At 49.6% G+C, this 27,993-nt stretch overlaps 1 protein-coding gene across 1 annotated transcript; it reads right to left on the bottom strand.

Moving 5' to 3' along the window:
* Positions 1-1,503: 1,503 nt before the first annotated feature.
* Positions 1,504-27,118, bottom strand: SAMHD1 (SAM and HD domain containing deoxynucleoside triphosphate triphosphohydrolase 1). The gene is given in 19 exon segments (XM_086622930.1): positions 1,504-2,287; positions 4,367-4,504; positions 4,844-4,948; positions 5,928-6,017; positions 8,755-8,894; positions 11,607-11,722; positions 13,144-13,235; positions 14,884-14,992; positions 15,100-15,142; positions 15,145-15,199; positions 17,202-17,357; positions 17,857-17,865; positions 18,732-18,796; positions 19,273-19,388; positions 21,009-21,102; positions 21,105-21,168; positions 22,362-22,434; positions 26,777-26,843; positions 26,926-27,118. Coding segments are annotated over 19 exon segments (1,848 nt in total). The 3' UTR covers positions 1,504-2,164.
* Positions 27,119-27,993: the final 875 nt, after the last annotated feature.

The following is a 27,993-nucleotide window of genomic DNA, read 5'->3' as shown; positions in this document are numbered from 1 at the left end:
CGGTCCCTTACAGCCGTGTCGGCTCCGCCGCAGCTCCCGCTCCCTCTGCACTTGAGCAAACGGAAATTAAGAAACCATCTCCTCAAGCTGAAGATCTGCACCTCCGCAGAGCAGCACCTGTCCTTCAGAAACACAACTGGCTGTTTGTGCAGTAAGACTGTTTTTAATAAAGGTCACACACAGTAATTAAAAGAATAGTAAAATCCTTGTATATAAATTTATTCTTAGTCCAGAGAGGCTCAGATTAACATGTTTGAGAAAAAGAAACGCTCTGTCTCAGAACTTAACATTAGGTACAAATTTTTGCTTCAACATAAGCAAAAGATATTTCCCAAGTATAAAGTGCACCATTTATAACAGATTCAAAACAAGCAACAATAACAAAATCACATTATTCTGAACAATACTTGATTTTATGCAGATAAGGGAGATAAATGCCTTCACTCTGTGACGTCGTTTCTTGAAGCATGGTGAGAAGTTCTTTAAAAGCTTTTACAGAAGTCACAATCCCTCCCAACAGCCACCTGGTACGCCTGCAGGTCTGAAATACTCTTAAAGACACGAACGGCGGAGGTGGCATCACAGCACCTTTAGACACACGAGCACAGGGACGTAAGAAAGCAGCAGAGAGCAAAATGACTTCTAGTTACTTCACTGAAATAAAATCTGAGTGAGGACATGAATACTCCTCCTCCTTCCCTCGGCATGACAGCCACCAGTTCCCGTGAGAAAAAGGGCAAAGGAAACGCCATCAGGCAGGACGAGCGCTCCAGTTCTCTCCCAGTGACTTCCCACTGTGTTAGTTCCCAGAAACCAACCTGCTTGCCCACGCGTGGCTGCCCAAATTGAATGCTGAACTTCTCTTTCCCCATTTCAGATACAAAAACCCAAAGCTTGTTCCAATTTCCTAGCATTACTGAATCTCTTGCTTTGCATTTTCAGTTTTGAGGGCGGACTTTTTCAAGATTTCAGGTTTTTTGTAACAAAAGCAGCCTTCCTCTTAGACCTGAGCAAAAGATGAGAGGAAAAAGGTCTTCCTCGTTCACTTTTTCAACTGGACAGACATTTAGCAATACTCACATTAGTACTGCCGGTGAGGGGAAAACGTGAGAACCCTCCTAGCTCTACAAGGCAGAGAAAAATTATACAGGAACAGCATCAGAGATCCAGGAGGAACAGGGGAGGGATACAAGAACACAGGAATTCCCGAAGAGTCTGTCTACCCAGTACAGTGTAACGCAGAAACAAGGTGCACTTGGAGCGAGGAAGAGCAGAGCCAGGGCCGCATCCTGCCGGGACTCACCGCCCGTGCCGGGAACCGCGCGCAGCTCCACCGGCCGCGACGGCGGCGCGGGCGGCCCCGCTGCCCTGCAGCACTCCCACAATGGACGTTTCGAGCAGTTTTTGCAGTTCAGTGTAACGGTAAAAATAGAACAACGGTATCAAAAATACACTATAAAATAATAAAAGGCTGCATTTCACTGCAATGCACTGGTACTTCGATAAAAATTGTGGTCACGGTTATAGCAAGAGGCCGGCATCTTCATCAGCTTTTTGAATACCAGAGAAGTAATCTTTGGTTATTAACAAGATTCCACTCTCCCCTCCTTCTTATTTTTTAATATGAAATTCATTTTGCTGTTCTTGAAGATCCCATTTACGGTTATTTCAAAGTTCTGTTACCTCACTCTATTTTCAGAAGCATACCCACTCCTCTCTTCCTCAGGTACTGCTGAAAAAAAACCCAAAACATCAACAAAAAAAAACCTGAGCTGGAAGTTTCCTGCTAGCTCGGCTCGTGCAACATCACAAGCATCTTACGAAGGGATCAGGGCTAGAAGGAACAGTAACGTGGCTTCAGCGCTTCTTGTCATAACGATGAATTGCAATTTTAAAGTTACTCTTGCTACACAGTGCCAATACATTCAAAAATAAACGAGGATTGAGTTTGCTCTGCTCTATTAGGCTGTTAATATTTTAAAAGTCTTTTTGGAAAATGCACTTCGTTTAAGTACCTACATTAAAACATACTGTATTGTAAAATGCATTTCTGCATTGTTCTGTAAATTATTTTACAGTCCGTTCAACTGGCTTTTAAAAGAGTTGCTGTTCAGGTTTACTCATCTTCTGAAGAGGCAGACTGAGTAGTGCAAAAGGAAAAGTGTTACTTATCAAAAGGAAGCCTTTGCTTGCAGCTGGGTTCTGAAGCTATCCTGCGTTCATCACCTCTCATGTTATTCCAGCTTTCCTTCATTGGAGTTAGATGAGGGGCAACCACGTCACCATCCTATTATTAAAAGTCAAAACAACATTAATGATAGTACATTCACTTTTGCTTTCTACCCTAAAGCAAGAGAAAAGAAGCTCAGTATCGGACTTAACAGAAAAAAAAAAAAAAAAAAGCAAGGTCCTAGAAAAAGCAAATCCAATGTAAATTTACAATTTACACATTGTAAACCAACCAATATTGAAGACTGCACATCCCAGAGATGGAAACTGCTGCAGTCAGTCTCTCCATCTGGTGGGGGGAAAAAAAAAAATCCCCCACATTTCTGAGGAGCCTTCACCATCGGCAGTTCACCTCTTCCCAAAGCAGTACCAGCAAACGGAGGGAGATAGCAGGCTGGTATTTTGGGCATCGGTACACAGACCAGAAGCATCATCATAGAACTGTTGTGACCCACCAGGTGCGGGTGCTCGGATGTTCCCTCCCCAGTCGCCAGGTGCTGTCAGAGCCAGCGCTGCTCACCCCTGTCAGGGCACGTTAACCTGGGCTCAGGCACCGCAGGGGCAGGCCAGGCAGCAATAAGCTCAGAAACAAGCTGGCGAGGGGCACGTTGTCCTGTCCCGTGTTCTGCAGCACACCAGGGCCTGCGAGATGGACACGCCTGGCCTGGAAGAACGTGCTGATAGGGTGCAACAAGCGGAGAAAGGTTGTTGCTTGATCCGTCTGCAAAAAGCTCTTCTGAAATGAACATCTCTCAAAAGACAGAGGCCAGAAGGATGGCACAAGGAGCCGTAACACAAGCAGCTGTGCCCGTAGCTGGAGCGGCAGCACACAAGAACGCTGCTCTGCTGGGCGGGCTGCCCGTGCGGAGGACGCTGCTCTCTCCCTGAATGAGACTCGCAGGTGTCTCTAGCAAATCAGATGCAAAGTCAGGGATAGTTCATACTAAATGAAAAGGAAAAAAATACATGGTTCACAGAAACTGTTCACATTGCATTTCTAAAGCAACTCGGAGTACCACAGGTGTTTATTTTACATGGAGGTTTGACTCCAGATAGCGAAAAACATCTGAAAAACTACACGGAACTGAAGAAAGCTGTTTCCTTCCCTGTGTGACTGTCAGACAAGGCAAAGCGAAAGCCAACCGTCAGAGGAGAAAGGTACCAGCAGACTTGCCAGCACACCCACTACTCCTACCGACACCTCCAGCCTACAAACTCGACAGCCCACGTGCGCACGGAGTGGCTCCATCAGCGTCTCCTGCTGCGGACACTTACTTGGTACGGCCACAACCGCCTCCCTCCAGCAACGGGCACACTGGGAGCATCAGCACACTTACTGAGATGAAGGTGTCCACCTTCCTGCAAGGGGGCTGTGATGGGGATGTCTTATCACACATCACCAGTTTACAGCCACGACTGCCACGGGCTTCTCCACCACGTCTGCCAGGAGGAACGCAAAGCCAGACGTACGGGCTCAGGGCCCGCCCTGGCGGCTCCGCTCCCCCTGCCAGGCAGCTCTGACGCTGCTCCCAACACAAAGCACAGCGTCAGACGGGCTGTAGCACACCCTCCTCCTTCCTCACCGCGGGGAACTGGTGTGTTCCGAGAGCTGGCAGGACAGGGAAAGGCGGGGAGCAGGCAAAGCCTGCCGAGCGCTCAGACACAGACCAGTCGCCCGGGGAGCCGAGGTCTGCAACCCTGCTCCTGCAGGTACTTTCCACTCTAGCAAACGGACCCGCCACGGAGCTCCTGGCAGCGGAACGAGTTTAACAGCTGGTGAACATAACAGAAGAACTGATCTGACCGCTTCCCTACACCTTTTAATCTCTCAGTGCTGTTTTAAGCCTTTGTATGAGGAAACCTGCGCCGAGAGCTAGCGGGTGTCTGCGGACACTAACTTGGTCACAAAAGCACGACTTTCCAAATGATGCAAGTTAAATCAGTGCAAATCCATCACCACTTCAGTCAAACCAGAGCACGCTCAGGTGTGAGCCACAACAAACCCAGAGGCTCGGTTGGTGAGGAGTGGCTCTGACAAAGACAAGGCCGAAATGCCAAGTTTTTAAGGGAAAGAGCAAGCTTATGGACAAAGGCAAAGAGCTCCAAGAACAAGAAAGACAATATGGGAATTTGTTACCTGTGGTTTGGTGCAATTGTTATTTATACACCACTGAATAAAATACTGCTTTGCAGCTGAAACAGTATCTGGATCTTGACTTTTGCAGTAAGCCCGGATAACCTGCTCCGCAAACGTCATGGGTAAAAGCTTTGAAACCTTTGCAATAAAAAAGAAATGAGCTTTAGTATTTCTTGGAATTCAGAGTCCACTGAACTTCATTTTTTTTAATCTGAATACAAACAGAAAGCAGTAAAAACCATCCCACTACAAGCCTTGAACTTTATCCAGTATTCAAGTTAAATACGGCCCATATGCAAGGGCTGTCAGGACTCCAGATTGCCGCAGCACAACACCCACCGAAGACCTGCAAGGACATGGATTCCACCACCTCTCCTCAACTCCTGCAAGATCCACCAGGCAGGGCTGTAATCACTCCCCTCCCAGGCTGTGACAAAGATGCCCTTCAGAAGCCAGTTGAGGAAAATAAAACCCTACCTGCTCTTTAGCGATCCTGACCGCCTGGGAAGGATCAGCCTTGCAATAGAAGAGAACGTTATCAATGGGATTCTGTTCTTTCATTCCATAATCCATATTGAAAACCTTGCGTGCAAAACACAGAAAATGGCATTTGTTAACGTTTGCCTTTAGTTTTCTCCCAATAAATACAGAAGGATCCACACTATACTTCTGGAAATCATGCTAATCAAATAGAACAGTAATTAACAAATGATTACTTAATAAAACAATTTGGTATTTGCATTTTAGGTCTTTTTTTTCCACCACCTTTCGCTCTGAAGCTGCCAGGTGAATATTCACACTCACACCACCCAGCTCCCAGCTGCGCTCTGAAACGCTCCAGTTTCAAGCAGTGGAAGCACGCTGGGGTCCCCTGCCAGCCCGTGCCTCCCCGAAACACGCAGCCCACGGAGACACCAGCAGAGCTTGCAGTTTTAAACGTGAGCTTTAAAGGTTCTTTACATCTGCTTGGTACACCGACAGTTTTGTGGTCAGCAGGGAGGAGCCCGCTTCCCCGTGACTTCCCTGTGTGGGACGAGGGAAGCACAGTCAACTGCTCCAAAGCCAAGTAAACTGCTACGGTTTTACCCAGCCCATGGCCAACCTTCAACGCCAGGGAGCTTCAGGAGTGATTTGTGACGCGCTCCATGGAAAGCCACGCGCCAGCTCTGCCCAGAACTAACCAGGAACAGGGATTAAGCTATTCAATACTTGCAGGCTGCTCAGGCTCTCCCCTTCCCACCAGCGCTGGCTGGAGGCTGAGCCGCAGCAGCAAGGTGCTTTATGCAGAAGACAAAACCCAGCAGTGATGCTGGGCACCAGGCGGGCAACACTAGGAGCCTGGGAGTCACTGTGCCCGTTACCCTCCCACTGGGGCCCGCGCTTGATCTGCCTTCACACCCCGCAGCGGTGGTTCCTGGGCTGAGGACCTATGAGGCAACGCTGTGGTTTTGGTTTTTCACTTCGCAAATGTATCACAACGTGGCTCAGTTTTCACTAGGGAACACGAGGCCCTCTGTGATTAAGGAGTTTTTACTCTGATTCCGTTCTGAGAGATATTTACATCAATTATGAAATCTTCAGCCTTTAGCTCCACATCTGGAGGATTCTTTTCTGGTTTGGAATTAGCAACGCTTTCTGCCAGGCTGTTGTTCTGAAAAAAGAGAGTAACTCAGATCACATTTATGTTACTGATACTTAGAATTTTGGTAATTAAAATTTAATCAATAGTTTGTAATTAGTAGTTAGTAGTTGATTTTAATAATATAGAGTTTTAAGAAATATTTTAATGAAAAGTGTTGCTACGGAATTCCTGTATAGCCCTGTACCAGGACTAAAGAGATAGGTCAGAATCATTTAGTAGAAACGTGTAGTACAAAGCACAAGTTGATTTGTAAACTGATTTATGATACCTACATAGAATTAGAAGAATGCATGTAGCTATCAAGGTTTAGATTAATGGAGATGAAGAAAACCAACCGAAATAGTTTCGTAATGGTCTATGGGTACCTGCCAGAAACCGTGAACTTAAGCAAAAGGTAATTCCGGCAGGGGGAGATCGCGACCACCGACTCACAGACCACCTACCCATATTACACCCCAGACTCATTTCTCAATGATTCTAACTTTTATTGCGCGGAATCGGAAATGGGAGGAGAACATGCTAATGATTTTCGGGAATTTATATGTTTATGTATGATTTCCTAATGGATTTGCATATGTCAGCTCTATATAAGAAGTTTGATTTCGGTGCAAGGGGCGCACGCTAGGAGGAGATATCCCCCGTGCACCTGGCGCCGTAATAAAGAAGTGTCTGCTCATCTACATCCCATTGGTGTTGGTAAGTTTCTTATTCCGGATTTTCGGTAATATTTATGCACTATCAGGTCTAGACCAAGGCAACAAAATGCATGACAGAATGTGTCACTAAAGCAAAGCTTTTTCGTTTCTCCACATCTGGACAGGCTCTTCCTGCAGCAATCTGGTTGCTTGAGTTCTTGTATTCCTTAGCCGTGAGTTTTCTACCAATTTTTAGACAGAAAACAAGCTTATGTAATTGAGAAGACCCAAATACTGCTAGCCTGTGGAGGAAGAGTTTTACACCTGACAACAGCAGAGGGGGACAGGAGGGAGGGACGGTGTTTCCATCCAGGATGTCGAAATCTCCACAAAAGGAGAGAATAAACACCTGCAAGCAATTGTTTTACTCATACAAACGGTTTGCAATGAAGTTCCCCAAAGCTGAATACTGAACGTTTCCATTAAACTTTTTTTTAAAATGAAGGGCTGCAGGATCTCACTCTAACTAAGCCTTTATACCTACACATTAAAACATGTAAAAACACCCCACGAGACAGAGCAGCTCAGTAAAGTCACTGGTAACTACAAAAAAACTACAAGCAACAGCAGCAGCAAGCCCCGAGGGACATTCTGGAGGAGATGGTGACCTGCTTCAAAAGCTGAAATCCACAAGGGGGGTTTGTCTGGTTTTGGACCTGAGAACATTCCCTGGTGACAGCTGGGCTAAAGCCAAGTGGAGGAGCGCGGTGTGATGGAAAGCAGCTGCTCATGGCAGTGTGTAGGTTCTCACTGCCAGGCTGTGGCTGGGCAGGAGGGAGAAGGTCGTCTGCTGACCGTTGGCCAGGGCTGCTACGCGCTGGGGAAGATGCAAGATTTGATGCAGAAAGATTTCCTGGGAGCAACCAAGACTCATGACAGAAAAACTTCGAGTGCAGCACAGAGCATCCAGGAGACACATCCAGAAGGGAAAGAATTCAACTGGCAGTGGGTTTTTTTGCTGCTGCTTTGTCCATCGTGAAGCTGAGGAGACTAAGGAGAGCAGGGAACCACAGGCATTGCCAAGCTGAGGCACGTGTATGGTTTGCTGTGACTCCAGAAGCCGAGGAAAGGTTTAGACTGAGAGCAAACCTAGAGGAAAGCACTGGCAGGACACAGCTGGCAGGAGGGCAGCCTGTTACAAGCTGTTCTATCTCTATTCTGTGTCAGAATGTATGTATGCTAACTTTCTCCTTTCTTTGTTCTTGTTTGCTTGCCTTTTTTTTTTTTTTTTTTAAGTTACCTCTTCCAGTTTGCCTTAACTGGAAACTCAGCTTTGAATTTAAGAACTCTGTAGCTATTTAGGATGCTCCCCTGGCTCTCGTCAGCTCGAGCATCACAAAACCGGACAAGGCCTTGAGCAACTTGACCTAGTTGAAGATGTCCCTGCTCATTGCAGGGAGGCTGCATCAGATGACCTTTAAACATCTCTTCCAACCAAACCATTCTATGATTTGATGATCCTAAACATGACGGCACTGCGGTCTCTGAGGGAGCAGAGCAGACTCAGTTATGTCCTGGCTAACCACTGCTCACCTCCAGCACTTCAGAGGAAGCTGAGCCTCCAACACTCCTGCAACAGGCAACTCTTGCACCACAGGAGGAAAAATTCTCCCCGAATCCCTCGGCTGAGCATCAGAAGCTGCAAAGCATTGGCTGGATACAATTACAGCACCAACAGCGATCCAGTCTCCCTTCAAAACAACACACTGGATATACCAAGACTTGACACCTCTGGCTGGATTTGCAAAGTAAGAGTATTTCTTTTCATTAACCCAGCTGCTAAAAAGAACTGTTTCAAGGTGGAACTCATGCAATTCACCCTCCTACCCATCTCCTTATTTTTTAGGGGATCCTATAACATGTTTCATGGCTCAGCTACATAAAGAAAGAAGAACATTTGACTATTTTTGGAATAACAGTTAAGCAAAAAAAAAACCCCAATCCCAAACAAGCAAAACACACATGCAGATAGAAAAAAAAAAAGATGTTCAGCAACTTAGAGAACAGTTTTACAGGGACAGAATTCAGAATCTTCCAGCAATGGACATTACCTTTACAATTTCCATCATTGTTTCAGGTTGAGTCTCTCCTAAAAACTTGTATAATTCCCGCCGTTCTATTTTGTGCAAAATTTCTCGTGCCTCCTTTAGTTCTGGACGACTTGAGTGCAGAATTTCCAGGTAGATATTATCTGCCAAAGTTACAGTGGTTTTTGTTAAGTACGTCACAACCCGGTGTCACAGCAAAATGTACATGTAGGGACAAGGATTAAAGCAGCAAGAAAAACCGCTGACTCAGGAGAGACGTTCGCTTTCAGAGGAAGACTGAACATCCTAAGTCTGACAAACTGAGAAGTCACAGTATCAGCTTGATTATCACCAGACGTGTAACAGCTGTTGATGGAAAAGCTAGCTCAATTCTCACCCTTGCCACAAGTTTCATTATTTCACTGGAAGTTGCTTCCTTTTCTTATTTAGCCAATCTTGTCCAGCAGAACATCCTAAACCCCAGCACCACCTGGCTCAGGGACAAGGGTGCTCTATCTTGTCAAAGAATAGAGAGCTTCCACCCAGAAATACCTAGGCAGCTTTGCCACATGCTGCAAGCACAGCTCTGCAACACCCTGCCTGGCTTAAGGAGCTCCCAGCACACTCCAGAAGCAAGCTAGGAGCCATGTACCTCAACACCTCTAACTGAGGTGGGTTTTTTCATGGACAAGGTTATGAAGGTTGAACTTCTCCACAAGGAACAACAGACTAGGTCTCTTCAGACTGAGAGAAGAGATAATGCAGGGGAAACAAGAAGCTCATGAACACACCCATTGTGCAGAAGCAGGAATGGTTCGCTGCCTCATCCTTTACTGAAGTTAGGATTTGCTGTCAAATCAGGAGGCAACAAATTAAAAACTAACAGCAGTTCTTCACCCATCATGGAAGAAAGTTGGGGAACTTCTGCTGCAGAACCTCACAGAGGTTTATCGTTTGCAAAGATCCAAGAGGCAACTGGACAGTTTCACAGAAGCATCACTCATCATTGAGTTGAGTCAATGAGTCCATTGACTATTGGAAACAAGCCTGTTGTCCTCTCAGAAGCACCCAGGTTGCAACCACTGGAGGGAGGGAAGGAAGTGCCTTGGTCTAAGAGGAGGAGAACATATTCGCCTTCCATGGTGCACCGTTCCATCTGACGTTGGCGTATTCCTCGCGCCACCCTCCTTGCTGCGGCAGGCTGTAAGAAGCAGGGGACAGTCGCGGTCTCCTCGCCCTGAGCTGTGCTCCTCACCGGGTACCACAGGTCAAGGGCAGTTACAACAGGACCCCGGTGCTAACTCGCTAGCACGGCTGATCTTACAGACCAGAGAGCCCCCCAGGAACAGATCCCAGCCCATTAAGAGCTTAATCTCGGTTCTTGCCTTTCTGCCCAGCCTGCCACAGCTCGACACTGCAATTCATGCTCTCCAACAGCTACTGCCCCTCAAAGCCAGTCCCTTCTGCTCCCCTGGGGCGGAGGCACACAGTGTCCGAGGGACCAGGCAGCTCATCTCAGCACCCTGCAGCCCCTTCACCCGCTCGATGCAGCAGGTCTGTGGTCGGGCTGAAGGTGCCTGTGGCAGATGAAGGATTGCCAGCAGAAGGCCTTTAGCACAACACACGTCCAGGCACACTGGATCCTCTGCAACAATGCCCTCAGCCTCTGTCAGCTTGTGCATGGACCAAGGACAGAAGTTCTTGAGTCTTTCTGTTGGCCAGCCAACGGTTGGCGATGGAAACTACGGAAAATTGCCTTGCCACTCTGGAAAAGGTGCCTTGGGAGTCCTCATGGGCTGTAGCTCACAGGTGCTGCAGGAGCTGCCAGCACTTGGCAGCAGCCTTCAGCAGGGTCTGCAGCATCCTCTGCCCCGCAGTCACCCAACCACAACCCCCCGTGCAGCAGGGTCTGCCCTGCCCCCTGGCCTCCCCCCGCACCGCACAAAGCTGGGAGGGCACGCCGTGGCACCGAGCACCAGCCAGAGGAACGCCGCCGGTGCGCCTCGCAGCAAAGACCAGGAGGGGCAGACAAAATCGAGATGCCACAGTGGTGAGAAGCCGGGGAACTACGTAACAGAGGACACGACACAACTCAAGGCAGTTCCCACGAATTCAGTAATTTCTGTTTCCTCCTCCCAGCACTGAGCCAGACCTTGAGAAACAGGAAAACATTGCCAGTCTCAGCTCTTGTTTGCTTCACTCCTTCATCATGCTGGAGCTCCCCCGCACGTCTTCAAGCATGTTGCTACTCTATATTTACCCTGTGAGAACCATTCTCACCAGCTCTTACCTGAGCAACCAGAAACTTTCAGCAATAAACTAAGTTGTTCATATATTCTGTTTTTCTTGTGCTATATTTGCAAGCAGGGTAGCAACGTCTCAAGCAAATCAAATCAGACCCCATGAGAGCCCTCTGAAAGCTGCCCTGGGGTTAGTTTCCCACCACGACACACATACAGTACCTCTCCACCTGATGTAGCTAGATGTAGTATCGCTCAGAGCTGACTTACATCCCACTTGTGACAAGTGCAACAAACTCAGGGCACAGGCAGGACCTCCTGACAGCACTGCTTGCAATAATCTGAATTTGAATGTGTGCAGAACATAAGTTGGTGCTTCTCTGTCTCTCTCAACATAATGATTGAACATAATCATTCTATGATTCTATAAAAGTAATTTAAACTAGAAGGTCTTGCTCTCCCAGCAAGATATGAGATACTGGATGGTCCACATTTGCCCCACCATCTGCACACAAAAGCAGCAACTTGAGAGTCCTTGTCATGGGCAAGGGCCCACTGTGCCAACAGCTGTAAAAACAGCATTTTAACAGGTACTCATGTTCTTTTACTTTAAAAAAAACTTCTGAGAGCTCATACCAGTTAGCTTAGTGTAGGCTTCCATGTCATCCATTGCTGTCGATATCTGGTACGATTTTCCTCCAGAGCCTTGTATCTCAAAATATTTGTCTGCTTTTTCAAAGGCTTCTGTAATCCTAGTTTGAGACAAAGTTAAGACTTAAGGATGGCATCATTTTGAAACACCTTATTGCTCAAGAGTCAAAAAAGAAATGCTTTAGCATGTTATAAATGGAAGCCAGCAGATGAAACTGCACCCCAAGCACACGGCAGGCCCTGGTCGCCCTGCGATACATCCCATCCCCACGCTGCCACTGCACGTTTCAACAGAGTCTTTCCATTTACTGAAAGCAGGTGCAGATCAGATCTTAACCTTCTTCCAAGGAACAAGCAAGTCCACTCTGTTCTGCTCAGACTGTGAGTTTAACACGGCTTAGGTGACTGCAGAACCCTGCAAGACAGCGACGTGGCCGCCCAGCTGCAGGAGGCTGCCTCCCAGGTGACCACATCCTTTTACAGACTTGTTGCTCCAGGAGTCAATCGAGAGAACACAAAGCACTGTTAAGGCAAAGTCTCATGAACACGTGGTATTTTCAGGTGGAAAAACTGATGTTCTAAAGATCACGTTCTTCCAGAGTCTCCTGTACCTTGTTGTCATTTCCAGCTGTACGCTCATTTCAATACACTGCTCTCATTATGGTAAGCCAAAAACTAAATTTCTTGGCTGTTTTGCTCCTCACACATCGGTTCTGTCAAGCCTTAGCATTTTTAGTCTGAGTTTTAGAGGATCATTAAACTAGGAGCTGAAGTTTACAAAATGAAAGCAGCCACAAATTACACTTGTACTGTGTAAACATCCATGCTCCTTTTTTCCAAACTCACCAGATGCTTATTTGGCAGCCAAGATCCTAATGAAAAAATATTTAGGGATACTAGTATTTCTGCTTTTCAAGAGAGGTAAAAAGAATAATGCTATAGGAAAACTTCTATAGACATCAACAAGAGAGGTACAAATGCAGGGTGGTCCTGAACAATTCCTGCTGTGGCACTACACAAACACAAAGCCAGGTCTTAGTTGAGCTGCAGTAACCCTGCTCATTGCTTTACTCTGTTAGTAACCCTGCTCATTGCTTTACTCTGTTAGTAACCCTGCTCATTGCTTTACTCTGTTAGTAACCCTGCTCTACTGGCCAGCCAGTTTGAGCTAAGTGGTCTCTAACTTGTAGATAGAGATTTGACTTCAGCTGCCAGCAGTTAAAACAGCACAAGCACACCCTGGTCCTACACTTCTTCAGGGCTTAGTAATTTTCCTGTTTGGAAGGATTTCTCCAATTTCCTCATGGGGAAGGATGCTGTCGTCCTCCTTTCGGTTTTTGTCACTATCACAGCCTCTATCATACTCTGAGCACTGAGCCTTGCCACAAGAATCGGGTTATCCAGCCCAGTGGCTTTTATTCTATGTCACATCTTATTGATTATCTGAATATTCCAAGTGGATATACAGTTTCAAGAATTTAAAAATAAATGGAATGCAAGAAAAGAAAAGTATAATACTTGCATTATTTCAATGATGTTGCCAACCTTATGCTGGTACGCTCGCCGGTGCAGGCAAATCCGCGTGTGGAACATATCATACAAATTTCCAACTTCCTGAATCAAAAAAACCCAGTCATCTTTTACTTTTCACATTGTTTCCATTGGAAAACTAAAACAGTCAAGGAATCAAACAACTTGTCTCCTTCCGTTTGCAGCACAGAGCAGAACGGTTGTTTTTCACAATTTACAAATTTTGAAGCAGACCACGTGCGGGAGGGCTGAGCCCTGCCAGCGGCCCAGGCAGCCCGGGCAGAGCAGAGGACCCGTGGCTGCTTTCGCAGCCCCTCTGCAAAGCCCCGCTCACCTCCTGCTCGGACACGCCGCGCAGGATCACGCGCAGCAGACGGTTTTGCAGCCCCCCGAACGGACCCGCCACAAGCCCTTGCCAGCAGCGGCTTGCTCTGCCCCTCCGCCCCTTAAACCAGCTGCTTCCGAGAGCAGCTCCCAGGGCAGCAGCTTCATCTTCCTCTCTGGGCTGAAAAGCGTCGGGCAGGCAGCCCCGGCACCCACCGCGATCCGCGCGCCGCGGTGCCACACCGCCTGGGCAGGCTCTGCCATGCCCCGTGTCTTGCAGCGTGCCGCGGTGCATGGGCAGGCTCTGCAGTGCCTTGTGTTTCACAGTGCACCACAGTGCTGCGGTGCCCGGGCAGGCTCTGCCGTGCCCGTGTTTCGCAGCGCGCCGCAGTGCCGCAGTGCCCGGGCAGGCTCTGCTGTGCCCGTTTTGCAGCGCGCCGCAGTGCTGCGGTGCCCAGGCAGGCTCTGCCATGCCCATGTTTCGCAGCGCGTCACTGTGCCACGCCACCCGGGCAGGCTCTGCCGTGCCCGTGTTTCACAGCACACCGCGGTGCCGCAGTGCCCGGGCAGGCTCTGCTGTGCCCGTTTTGCAGCGCGCCGCAGTGCTGCGGTGCCCGGGCAGGCTCTGCCATGCCCATGTTTCACAGCACACTGCAGTGCTGTGGTGCCCAGGCAGGCTCTGCCGTGCCCGTGTTTCGCAGCGCGTCACTGTGCCATGCCACCCGGGCAGGCTCTGCCGTGCCCGTGTTTCACAGCACACCGCGGTGCCGCAGTGCCCGGGCAGGCTCTGCTGTGCCCGTTTTGCAGCGCGCCGCAGTGCTGCGGTGCCCGGGCAGGCTCTGCCATGCCCATGTTTCACAGCACACTGCAGTGCTGTGGTGCCCAGGCAGGCTCTGCCGTGCCCGTGTTTCACAGCGCGTCACTGTGCCACGCCACCCGGGCAGGCTCTGCCGTGCCCGTTTTGCAGCGCACCACGGTGCTGCGGTGCCCAGGCAGGCTCTGCCGTGCCCGTGTTTCGCAGCGCGCCGCGGTGCCGCAGTGCCTGGGCAGGCTCTGCTGTGCCCATTTAGCAGCGCGCCACAGTGCTGCGGTGCCCAGGCAGGCTCTGCCATGCCCGTGTTTCACAGCGCGCCGCGGTGCCATGCCACCCGAGCAGGCTGTGCCGTGCCTGTGTTTCACAGCGCGCCGCAGTGCCATGCCACCCGAGCAGGCTCTGCCATGCCCGTGTTTCGCAGTGCGCTGCGGTGCCATGCCATTCCACCCGGGCAGGCTGTGCCGTGCCCGTTTCGCAGCATGCCACAGTGCTGCGGTGCCCGGGCAGGCTGTGCCGTGCCCGTGTTTGGCAGCGTGCCGCTGCCCCCGCGCGCTCCGCTGCTGAGCGCTCCCTCGGCTCGCGCCCGCCGCTTACCTTGTCACGGGTGCAGATATGCTTCTGGTTATTCACTTCACAGACCCGAATGAATTTAAGTAATCGCTTATAATCAAAATTATTCTGGATTCCCAGGTGATGGCAATCCCTAAAAATATTCCACAGAGAGTGTTTAAGGATGAGCTCATACCTGTACACGCAGTAGCACTGTTTCAGCAGGAATTCATAATAAAAACAAAACCCATAGATTTGTACCTTGCAAAATAATCCCATTTGTCAACGTCAATGCCGTTTTTTTGTTAGCTACTATCTCATACAGGAAACTTTTCTCCTTTTGTCGACCACGGTAGGGCCACTAATGACAGGGGAGCCGAGAAGAAAAAAAAAAATCAGAAACAATAAGAAATTAAAGTGTGCAAACAACATTAGAACAGTTTTTTAAAGACGGTGGGAATACGCTCGGATTTTGCCTGTGACGAACACCCACCACTGCAGGAGCACGGAACACAAAGACAATAAAGAGCTCTCAGAAGCTGCCGGGCTGTAGAGATCCAGAACTAAGGCTGAAGCAGCTGACTTCCCAGAATATCAGGAAGAATAAAAACCATGTACAGAAGTATTTCATTTCCCATTCTACTAAAGCAAAGTCTGCAGTTTTGAAATGTCAAAAAAAAAATTCATAGCAACAAAGACGGGAAAAGGTTGGAATCATTTAATCCTCAGGGAATTGGTTAAACCCACAAACATGTCACTGTCTTGCAGTCTTCTGCAATCAACTACGTACAACTTTATAGAACAGAGTTTTAAAACAATTACTTAAATGCTTTAAACAAAAATTGTTTAAACAGCGAGCTACTTAAACTCCTAAGCCACAAGGGATAATTCACTCATGAGGCAAACAGGAAATCAAGACTAAAATAAGATACAAGTTGCACATAAACATTATTTCCTTAAAATAAATCCAGCTAAACAAAAACACCACAAAGTAGCCTTGAAGTTGAAGTGAAGGCAGAAAACACCGAACACAGATAACTGGCCCTCTTGGTATCTGCATTACAGAAATATGCAAACTGGTACAGATGAGAATGGAAACGTGTGGCAGCAGTGGGAAGAGGGCACACCACAGATGAATTTTCACAGAGTACGACCACCGCAGCACAAATGACTGCCAGCAGAAGATGCTGCAGCCCAACACCAGGAGGGGGGCAAGAAGGTTGCCACCTGTCATGTGTGACACTCCTTTCTCTGTTATCCTGCTGGAAAACAGACACCGAATCCAAGGGAGCTAAACCAGACATCAGGGAAGAACCTGGCTCAAGATCAATGGACGTGGCAGGCAGCAAGACCTGCGTGCCAATGAGGGTGAGTGGGGTAAAAATCAACTTGCAGATGTTGTAAATGAATATCCCCTTCCTACAAGATCTCAGACTGAATTTTTTACGCTAAGTTGCCTATGTTTGCCATCAGAGTGCTGGAGTACACATGGTAGAACCACACACTACAACACCAGAAAATAATGGGTAAGTGTTAACATTTGTGGGTGGTTTGTCTGGGACAATATACAAATTCTGATTAGGACCAGATCGTCATGACAGATCTCCCACTGACAGGTTCGTAATTCTGGCTGCAACTGAACGGGTGTCCTTGAAGAGATGACAAGAGCTATAAAGTGAGGAGAGAGGACTTAATTCTGTGAAAACAGAGCTGCAAGGATTAATAATCACAGTCTCTTCTTCCTCGCCTCTTGGGGCAACACATTCCTTCAAGTCCTCACCCAGGCTCTGTGTTTGCTGCTGCAAGAAACCCAAGCGCTTGCTCCTGTCACCAAAGCTGATGCAGCTCTGGCACTTTGGCCATGCTCTGCATTGCTCCTTGCCTCATCTCTGCCACTTCTCAGTTTTGTTCTCCATTTTCAGCTTGTTACCCCCAAACTATCTCCATGTTTTCTTCACACGGCCAGCTGACAACACGACCTCCTACCACCGCCTTCAGGCACCCAGTACCCAGGCTGTTACCTAACCCGGTCACTTCAGGTTTCCATGAAAAATTCAGTTCTACCAATCCAGTTACAGTGAATTAGGTCCACTAAATACAAATAACGTTCTTAAGCGTTCCTCTAATCTGCAGCCTTCGCGGTCAGAAACTTCTCGGGAAGATGGAAGCCCGTAACAGAGCGAAGCTACGGCCCCCGCCAGCACGGTCAGGAGCAAACATCCAGCATCTCTCGTGCCAGGATCCTCAGATTTCATGGGGCTAAAAATAAATAATAAAATACACTAGAAGCAAAAATCGTCTACTCTCTCAGTAAAATTAAAGACATTTATTGGGATAAGCACTGGAGCAGTACCCCGACTCACCGATCTCCCACAAGCGGCTTCATCTATGGGCCCTGCTATTTGCTCCTTGATGAAGATCATATCTTCTTCCAGGACAAGACCATACGACTTCATGACTTCTTCTAGGTTATTGGAAGCGATCAAGTGCTCAAACATTTTAACAGAAGCAGTTTCATGCTGTGAAGAAAAACACCTAAATGTCGCGTGACAAAGTTCAAGCATTTTTCCTGCTGCGTCGCAGCTCCCTCCCAACCCGGCAGGGCACGGCGGTGTGGAAAAGCACTGGGGTGATTTTCTGTTCATGTTGTCTCTAAACAAACAGCAGATCACCCCATCTATGGAGGCCAGAAACACACTCTTCAGCAGCGAGCTGTTCATTTTGTATTTTAACAAACAGCAGTCAGAGAGTCACTGTGCTAAGAGACGAAATAACCGATCGTGCCGTGCAGATGGACAAACTCACTCGGCCAAGTTTGCTCAGCGACGACAAGCAGAGAGAGCCCTGAAAGGACTGTGTCACATTCCATTCACAGCAAAGCACCCCTGAAACTCTGTTCAAAGTTTCTGAAAGTTTGAATTCTAAACACTGCATTAAGTATCCCGGCCTTGAACTAAAGTCTTAAACTGGAAAAGCAGCTCCCCGTTGGTATTGTGCATCTGGAAATTACACTGCAGCCTTCCAGTTCTTAAAGGGGGCCCACAGGAAAGCTGGAGAGGGACTTTTTACAAGGGCGTGTGGTGATAGGACAAGGGGAAATGGCTTTAAACTGAAAGAGGGGAGATTTAGATTGGATCTAAGGAAGAAATTTTTCACTCTGAGGGTGGTGAGGCACTGGGACAGGCTGCCAGAGAAGCTGTGCTGCCCCATCCCTGGCAGTGTTCCAGGCCAGGTTGGATGAGGCTTTGGGCAACCTGGTGTAGTGGAGGGTGTCCTCTGCCCATGGCAGGGGGGCTGGAACTGGATGGTCTTTAAGGTCTCTTCCAACCCAAACCATTCCATGATTCTGAAGAAAGTTTCACAACATGCATTTTTAAGGCACAACGCTGGCTTAAAACGACCACTGCACTTCTAGCGAGTTCTGCTTCTCAGAGTCACCCTACAGGCACTGAAAAGGCCGAGACCTTTCATTTCTCCTGTGTCACCCAGCGTGACACCCGTAGGAAGAGGACACGCGCACACAAACAGATCTCAGGAACAGGAGTTCAAGAGCGTTTGCACTTTCAGGGAAGAGATGCTGGTGACAAACATCTGCCCTTGCTTACTCCTCCCCACACCTCCCTCTGCCTGGCGAGTAAGGCAGCAGCTGCCCATGGTCACGCTGATGGAGCTGACGTTCCCCAAACAACAGTTACAGAGAACAACAAGGAAATCATCACACGATCAGAAGACAGCATTCTGGTTTTCAATTATGTCATCAAAACAATGCAATAAGGAAAAATTAGATGATCACTACATTCTCGCAAGCACTGGAGTCTTTAAAGATGAATTATTCTCCCTTTAAAAATTTCGGTTTTCTGGTTTACTTCAACAATGAAAAGCCTACCTTCCACTTCGAGTCTGGACGAATCTGTGGGAATAAATCTTCCATCAAACATGTGCGAAAATGGCCCATGACCTTAAAAATAAAGATCACACAGGTTTAATCTGAGATGTGGTTGTCAGTAAAACTATTTTGAGCAAGTTAAGGATCTGGATTCTCTTGTATTTGGCTTGATCTTGACATCATCTATGAGGAAGATTCAGCTATAGTGAGTACACTTTCCTAAGACACCTAAGTACTACTGCACTCAGCATAGCCTGTTCCATTAGCTACACCACTGGCAAGTACTGCAGCAACACTAAGAACATTAAACTACTCTGTGCCAGCTCTGAAGAAAATAAGTAGTTATAAAATGACGATAACGATTTTTGGAAGAGCCACTAATTTTCACTCTGAAATGTTCTGAGACACATGAGGACATCACATTCCTGTCTCGGAATATGGCCACACACTGAAGCAGACCCAAACAGCTCTCACGTTCTGATCTCGCAGCCAGCTTTTCATCCGCGGTGACTTTCAAAGAGCAACAAGCCATCTCGAGTGTTGCTTACCTAAATCATGACAAAGCCCAGCAATTTCTACACAGAGGATATCTCGCTGGGTTATGTCCAGTTCTGGTTGTCTCTCCATCAGTGCACGAACCAGACATCCTGCAAGGTAGCCCACCCTGTCGCAGGAAAAAAAAAAAAAAAAGTGTTTTAGGCTGAACAGAGAAAAAGCAGTTCACCTGTTCTGTTTCGCTCCATTAATCACAGCACACACGAACACTCAAACCCTGACCTGCAAGAGAATCACAGACAAACTATTTCCTGTGGTAGAGTTTTAGTCATCAGAAAGCAAAAAAGCAGGAGACACCATGCCCACGGGGACAGCAGCACCCCGCAGCACTTCTCGGTGCCCAGGGGAGAGCAGCGCGTCACCGGCGTGCACCTCGGAGCGCCACGGCGTGCACGGCACCCTTTGCCTTCCAGTCCGTGCAACTGCAAAGGTTCACAGCTCACGAGAGCATTTTGTTGTTCTTCCAAATTGCTATTTTAACACAGCTTATGACAATTACTTCTCTTCCTTTCATTCGTTTTAGATCTGATGTTTAATTTCACTGAAGGGGACTCTCTGTTCTCATGCTCGTTCCTGCTGGGTTTGTATCCTACAGCACACACTCCTATAAACTGTTTACAAGCTCGACACCAACCTTCTTTGCCACTTGCCTCAACAGTTCCCCTTGCAGAACATCTTAAAGCCAGACAAGGTTTTGTATGACGAGGTATTATCTTTCATTAGACCAGATTTACAGTTTGGTGGATTTTACTAGACCATAAGCACACAAATCACTTCTTCTATTTTAACAGTGTAGAAATCTTCAAATGATATACAAGTTGAGAACAACTGTCCTAAGTTTAACTACATAAATTAATGGAACTGTTTAAAAGAAAAGGTTGTTGATATCACTGGAGTTTCCAGACTGCTGTTGTGAAAGCTTTGTTGTATACATATTTTTGTCCTTCCAGGTTTGCCAGATGCAATCGATTCCAGCTTGCCTCCCTGATCTGACCCTTTTGCAGTAGCTGTTTGCATCGTGTTACTGACACAGAGCAGGGGCAGAAGCCAGACTTACTCCACAATATTTCAGCACTAACAAAAGCAACTTTAGGCTGGCCAGATCACCTGAAAAACAATTCACTAGTTTAATTTTCTCTGTATCTGGGGATATACCTTTAAAACAAGCTTAAATGTGTAATTATTCAGCTTCTCTGTGGAGTATGAATGACTTTGCAACACTCTGGGAAATCCTCGTGTCCATCATCTGTTTCTCTTTAACTTTTATTACAGCTAACAGCCTGATAATCTGCCATCGATCGCATAAAGCACACAACTACAAATGCAAACATAACAGATAAAACAGGTTTTAGCTGTGCTGGGCAATATAAGGGGATTACAACTGCCTGCAAGTCAGTTATAGCAGCCCCTGTAACCTTCCCGATTTATGCTTTAAAAACTCAGATTTTGACGAGGTAGAACGCAAAGCACTCACAGTTTTTAATTGACATTATTCTTGAAGAAGAGGCAGGGGAGGAAACGGAACATTGATCCATCTTGTAGGTTTCTTTCTTAAATGAAGTTCAAGGGAACAGCCCATAATCACACAGGACATCCAGGAACATTTGTAGACCAAAAATGCCAGCATAGCAGCTTTCACCCGTGCTCAAAGACAGCAACGCCCCTTGGAGTGGAACCAAACTTGGGGAAAACCAAACGCAAGAGATGTGCAAGCAAGACATCACCTTACCCTATGGAGTGTTCGAAGCGGTTGTGGGAGGCTCCTGGAAAAACAAAGTAAGTGCCACCCAGCTGCTTAATGTATCGGAGGCGCTGAAACTGCGTGTGTCGATGATCCGGACCAGCAGCGGATGTATTTCAATGTGCCCATGAATCGGATCATTAAAAACCTGCAAAAGCCAAACAATGGCGTAATTAACATTAAAATTTGACTTTCTGAAAAGAAACAGGCACCAAGGTAAAGGATATCTAGAATGGTCAGGGTTTGGTGGGAGAGGGCGATTGGTTTTCTCCTGTAAAACAGCCACATCCTGCCTACCCCATATCAAGATGTATCTTGGAGAACTACTTAAGCATGACATCAAAAGCTGCATATTTCAGAGGGCGAGGGAATTAAAGTCAAAATCTCCAAAAATGTTATCTGCATCTGTGTAATCCCAAAACTCAACACTTGAGAAAACCACTGTCGTCATCGATCTGCTATCCCAGTTAAAGCAGGATACTGCAATACATGCCTGAGACATCCAATAAGGAGCGTGTGGTTTGACATCGTTCGCGTATTTTAAAATCAAGTGAAATTTTGCAGAGTGGAAATTATGGTTCTCACCTTTTTCAAAGAACAAAATGCCAAACCCAGGATAACTGAAACATGAAAGAAGCACTCCCCGATCACACCTAAGCACTCATCTTAAGAGAGGTCTGAGGAACTACAGGGACTGACTAGAGAGGATGAACACACACATTTAATCCTTGCCTCACAGCAGCAGATCAAACCATGTCGTCACGCACAGCTCTGTAAAACACTGAGGCCAACAAGGTTCTCCTGTGTTCTTCCTCCTCTCGGTCATGGAGCTGACAGGGCTCAGCAGACGTGCAGCCCTGGCCAAGTTAAAAACGTTCACCGCTGGGAGAAACTGCTGGGCACGGCAAACAGTGGCAGTGAGGAGGAGTCTGTTCACCCAGGGCTGGGGCTCAGATAACAAAAAACCCAAGGGGAGGCTGCACCCAGAGGGATGTGACAGGGGAGCTTCTGAACGCGCTTCAAACAGCATCTGCTCGTGCCATCTCTCACAACCGCCAGGTGCCCACATAAAGCCCTCAGCTGACAATTTTAACAACCCTTCTGGTTAACGTGGTTTTTCCAAGACCACCTGCTACCACGGAGAAGGGCTCGGAGCGTGCTGCTCTGCAAAGGCAGGGCACCGCCCGGCACCAGCTGGCACCGCCGCGGCACAGGGAGGGCAGAGAGGCCGACTGCGCAGCCTGGTGCAATGGAGGGTGTCCCTGCCCATGGCAGGGGGTTGGAACTAGATGGTTTGAGGTCCCCTCCAACCCAAACCGTTCTGGGATTCCATGATTCTACCTTCATCACGTCCATGTGCTGCTGCTGCAGCCTGTTCAGGCACGCCAGCACTTTCAGTCTCTCAGCTGGGAGGCTGGAAAGGGAAAAAAAGACATCAAGAGCAAAGTTTGCAATGCATTTCCCGTTACAAATTGAAGTATATATGGAATTACTTGTGCAAGTTCACATTACTCTGGTATTCGTTGACTCTTTTACAGAAATACATATTCTGCAGCTTTTTCAGAAAAATATCGAAAGCTGTATCCTTCTAAAGTCAAGTAGAGAAGGAAGAGAACAAATAGCTATAGAAGTTGTCTGTAAAGCAGAAGTGCTTCTCCCACTTATACAGAACTAAGAAATGGAAACCCAGGAATACACATTTTTTTCACCCATTTCTTTAGGAAAGTCACTTTGGGGATAAGTCCCTTAAATTTATGGGGAAGACAACATGCAGTGCCTGAATAACTGACATTTTTTAAGGCTGAAAAATTCCTTAAGCTAAAATACCAAAGTCCCAATAACGATTTTTATCAAAATGTCTTTCAGTTAGTTGACTCTGCATTAAAAGGAGTTTAGTTTTGCCAAATTACTTGAATTCTACATAAATTAATTTCAACTCCAACAGCAGAACCACCAGAGTTTAAAAGATGCCTTAATTTTGTTGAGAACCACTCTTCCATTTCATAGAGATACTTTGCTGTCATTTCCCATAAACCATGAAAGGTTTCGTTCACAGCACACACACAAGCTTTCATCCACGTCCTTGGTTGCAGCCACAGCAGTCTAGGAGCACAGGCAGGGACAAGTCTGGAGGGAGAGATAATACACTCCATTACACCCCCTTTTATTAACTCTCTCTGCAAGCCTTGTCCTTGAGCAAAACAGTTTGAGCCTCAACACGACAGCAACACTTTGTCACGAGAAAGTGCGACTCGCTGCCTTTCACGCTTCTCAGCTGTTAACCACCCTGAGACCAGTTTTACAACCCAGTCTTTCCATTTAAGCTTTAACAGAAAGGAACACCATAAAATGTCAACCACTAGCAAAAAATCCTGCTCGATGCACTACATGTTTTCAGCCAAATCACTTAGTAAGCCACAATCCATAAAACATTAAACGCATATGATGTCCGAACTGCGGGTGAGCGGTTTTGTCCTAAGCACTTGGTACCCCCATCGCTGCCAGGGCGCTCCCGGCTGCAGCCTCTGCTGCTCAGACCTGCCACAGCGCCGTCGGCTGTCGCCACTCGCCAGCACAACGAAAGCACCGGAGGTGACGCTCAGACCCGTGTGCTGCTTTCACACCCCACGCGGCTCGTCTGTAGGAACAGCCACAAACCCCCAGATGCTTACAAGGGAGTTCCTGAAAGAGCTCGCTATTTACAGGGCAAGGGAAAGCAGCTGACACTGAGGACGAGAGGAGGGTCACCTGCATCTGCCTGTTCTTCTTGCTTTCTAAGAAAAGAGATGAACTTTCGGCACGATGGAAGAGCCAAGGAACCCTTCTGTGGCCAGCAAAACCAGAAGCTTGTACACACCTACCCTTACGCTCCCCAGGAAATGCAACTTGCAACTGCTCTTCAAGGTCTGTCCTGAAAACCGCACCAAGAATATTCAGCTGCTGCTTATAAGAAACACGTAACCTTTCCAACCACAGGTATGGCTGACTCGGGCAGGACTAGTACTCGGCTGGCAACCCAAGCATTCTCCATCACCCACCCTCAAAAACAGCTGAGGAACAGTAAAGTCAGAAGCAATCTGCTTCCAGCCATCTACATTCGTTTTAATTCTGTGGAGAAGTTCTCTCTCAAGACACTTACCTAACGTGCAGAACCACACCTGGACTAGAGTATCCTTGCTCCATCAGACTTGAAAAATTAACACCCAAACGTGACGTACAGAGGCGATCCCCACGTTCCCAGTTAAACAGTGCAACGCGGCTCTGCACTGTGCGACACGGCTGCTGGAGTCCCCGGGACGGAGTCGGTGCTGCAGGTGAGAGAGTGGCAGAAGAAATAGGCTCGACTAGGGAGGTCCCGCCTGACACACCACGTCAGTGGCCTGTGTGTCTTGTCGTTTCGCCCTGCCTCCAGGAACGCCAATCCCCGTTTTTGGGTTTGGCCTCCAGATGACAAAGCGTGCTGTCAACACAGTCCCGGGGTGACTGATCACCTGGACGTCCCACCACAGAGCACTCTGCATCCTTCTTCAGACAGAAAACAACAGCAGGGGATTCTTCCCCAGGTGTCTACACGGTGAGACCGCCTCACCCGAGAGATTACACCGAAACCATGTGTTAGTACTGCAGCTTCCAGGGCTCTGCAGGAATAGCTCCTCCAAGAGCCAAAGCAGCAACACCGCTGGCTGTCTTCGCAAGGGTGAGAACTGACACTGCTCCTTCCACTCCCCTCCACCACTCCCTGCTTTGCCCACCCCTCCCTCATGCCACAGGCCACAAGGATGAGAAAACCACCTTCCCGCACCCAGCAGGAGCTTAACGATTCCAGCGGGGTCAGCCAGACAGCCCTACCCATCACCCGTGTTTAACATGCAGCACGCCACACACGGCGCCCACTTCCAGGAAACGAGAAGGCGTAGGAAACCCGCGGCAGCGTCTCCAGGCCCTGCCACCCGAGCTCTCCCCGCTGAGTGGGCACGAACTGCAGGGAACTAAATACATGCTTTCATTACTGGCCTGTCACAGAGAAATGACAAAAATTACTCCAGGACACATGGGTAGTGGAAAGAGATAAAAAAGGGATCGCTCTTTACGGCAAAGTCGAGGCGTTGCTGCCAGAGCCCGACGATGCAGAGCAGAGCAGACGTCCGGTGTGTCCGAGTGCCCGTATGGGCACCTGATGCTCAGCCAGCCAGCGAGGTACTAAAAGCAACCAGCCTCCTGGCAGGCTCCAAACAGGAACTACACATCGCCTGTTGCTTCAACCAGACAGTCGCCTTGCACTTCAGAAACAAATAAAGCCTTTCGCTGCCTCCCTCACGGCATCCCTGTCCGCACGCTTCAAACAGCTGCAGCTAAACCCTGGGGTCCTTCCTCCTCAGCACGGTGTTATATTCACTCTGACCAGTTTCCAGCCAAGGAGGCACCAAAGTGGTGCCCCAAAGCACTCAGAACTCCCCGCAGGCAAGCGCAGCTCTGCACTCGTACGCCTGCCACAACCACACTCCAAACTGCCTGAGGTCCACCAACCACAACACCAGCAAAGAGCTTGACGGAACAGATGGGTTTTCAGAGAAACTTGGAGGAAACAGCGTCAACAAGGCTAGCAAAGGAGTAAAGAAAAAGCTTTCAAAGATTAAAAAGCACCAGGAAGTATGTGGTGAGCAAGCAGGCTGGCATCCCAGGAGAGGTGAGCAAACCCGACTCCAATGGGGCAGAGAAGGGGCAGCAGGGGGGCCCTTCAGACACGCAGCACGACAGAACGCGTTTATACTCTCTTCTGTTTCAGAAGAGCAAGAAGGTATATTCACCACCAGAAAAACTGCAAGTTTTTGAGGACCAGTCATTTCCCTCGCTGCTGGGAACAACCCTTTACACGCTTTAAGACAGCATTCAGTTTTCCCGTACTCGCACAGCAGTGGCTACTCGTGGCAGCTCACGGTGGCCACTGAACTCCACCACGCAATCAAACCTCTTTTTCCACACCAGTCCACCCTATTGCAGCAGGCGCAACAAAGAGCAAAAGCCCCAGTAACTGTTGCAAGATAAAAAAAGGTCAATGCGTGGGATTTGTCCCAGGGAGACGGGTGAAACCCGGCCTCCACCAAGCAGCACCTACTTGCTATTTTAGAAACCGTTACTCCTGTTGTTAATAGAACCAGAGCAGCATCAGCTTCAGGCTAAGAAAGGTCCCACCAAAACCCCCGGTGTTTACACCAGTGTTCTCAGTAACGCTTAAAAGGCTATTGTACGACCGGCGTTTTTTCATTAAAGCTTTTAAAATGGATTCTCTGCTTCTTGTGGCTACCGGCCACAGAACGCTCTGGATGGTGCTGGCTGTGCTGGGATCAGCAGGGGAACTGGTAAACTGTTCTGGAGGATGGATCAGCCACACAGAGCCCGTTCCACCACGGACCCCACTCCGACCGCCCTCACGTCCAAGCGCTTGGGTGTCCGGGGTGGAAAGGGGACAAAGCCAGCCCGTCCGGTCAGGAACCGTCCTCCTCCCGGAGCTCGCTGCGGCGGACGGGGCTTTGCGAGGCGGGGACCCGCCCTGCAGGGACCTCCCCGCGGAGAAGCGCCGCGCGAAACGTCCTCCTCGTGTTCCATGGGCGAAACCGCTCCCGAGGGCGGCGGAGGTGCCCCCAGGGGCCGGTCAGAGCCCCCGGCACCGGAGGGCGCGGGGGGCTCGGGCGGCGGCGGGCCGGGGCTGCCTCCGCCGCCCCTGCACGGCGCGGGCCCGCGGCGGCGGCTCTCACCAGACGCGGGCGACCTCGAGGGCGCAGGCCGGCAGGTCCAGCAGCATGCTCCCGGTGACTCTGCTCTCTGCGGGGGCAAGCACAGCGTCAGCGGCGGGGCCCGGCGGCCCCGAGGGGCTGCCCGGCCCCCGGCCCCGGCCCGCCGCTACCTCGGAAGCGGCGCAGCAGGCTGGGCTCGCCCACGCCGCAGCGCGACAGGTACTGGCAGAGCCGCTCCGTGTCCCACAGCCGAGGGTCGCAGCGGTCGCTCTCCGCCATCAGCCCGCGGGGCCCCTCGGGGGACCCCGCTCGCCGCGCCCGCTTGGCGGGAGCCGCGCCCCAGCCCGCCGCCGGGCTCCCCATCCCGCCGCCGCCGCCGCCGCGCAGGCGCAGCGCCCGCTGCTCGCCGCGGGGGCACCGGCGCCGCGCTGACGTCAGCGCCCGGCGCTGCCCCCGGCGGGAAGCGGCCCCTTCCCGCGCCCCCCCGGCGGCAGCGCCCGCCGGTGCCCTCGCCGCGCCCGGAGAGTCGCCGGGCAGCGCCCGCCGGTGCCCTGCCCGTGTCTCCGCCGCCGGCAGCCGCCTCCCGGTGCCCTCGCCGCCCGGAGAGCCCGGTCCGCGCCCGCCGGTCCGCGCCCGCTCACCCCTCGCACGGCGGGGCCCCCGCGCGCAGCACGGCCCCGCCGCTCGGCGTGTCCGCCGTCGGCGCGGGGTTGTGACCGCGGGCGGCAGCGGTGCTGCTGACTCGGCGGAACGGGGAAAGCAAACTATAGGCAGGAATTCCCCCGGGCACCGCAGGGGTCGCACCGGTGATCCCGGCAGCGTTCTCATCGTGCTGCCCCGGCCCTGCCCCGCACCCTTTCCCTGGCACCCCGGGGCACTGGGACACCCGCACGTTGTCGGTGCTGCGAAGGGGAAGCAGCTCGCAGGCTGCTGGTGCAGAGCCCGTCCCTGCGTCCCGCAGGAGGCTGCTTGCTGCAACACGCCGTTGTCACGCGCAGTCATGGAGCCGTGACACACAGAGCTACTGGGCCCAGATGAGTGATGCTCCTCACAATGACAGGTTACTGTGACGGATTCAGATGCGAATTCCTGGAAACCAGCACCGGCAAAGCCCGTTCATCATCCCAAACCCTAGCTTGGTCACAAACATCAGCCTCCACCAAGATGCTCCCAAAAGACATGATGCCACAACGCCATTGCCCTCAAACAATGCTGCTGAAGAGACCCAACCTCAACTT

Source organism: Tauraco erythrolophus, chromosome 18 (assembly GCF_009769465.1).
Source record: "Tauraco erythrolophus isolate bTauEry1 chromosome 18, bTauEry1.pri, whole genome shotgun sequence".
NCBI lineage: Eukaryota > Metazoa > Chordata > Aves > Musophagiformes > Musophagidae > Tauraco > Tauraco erythrolophus.
This window is presented reverse-complemented; position numbering and strand designations above follow the sequence as displayed.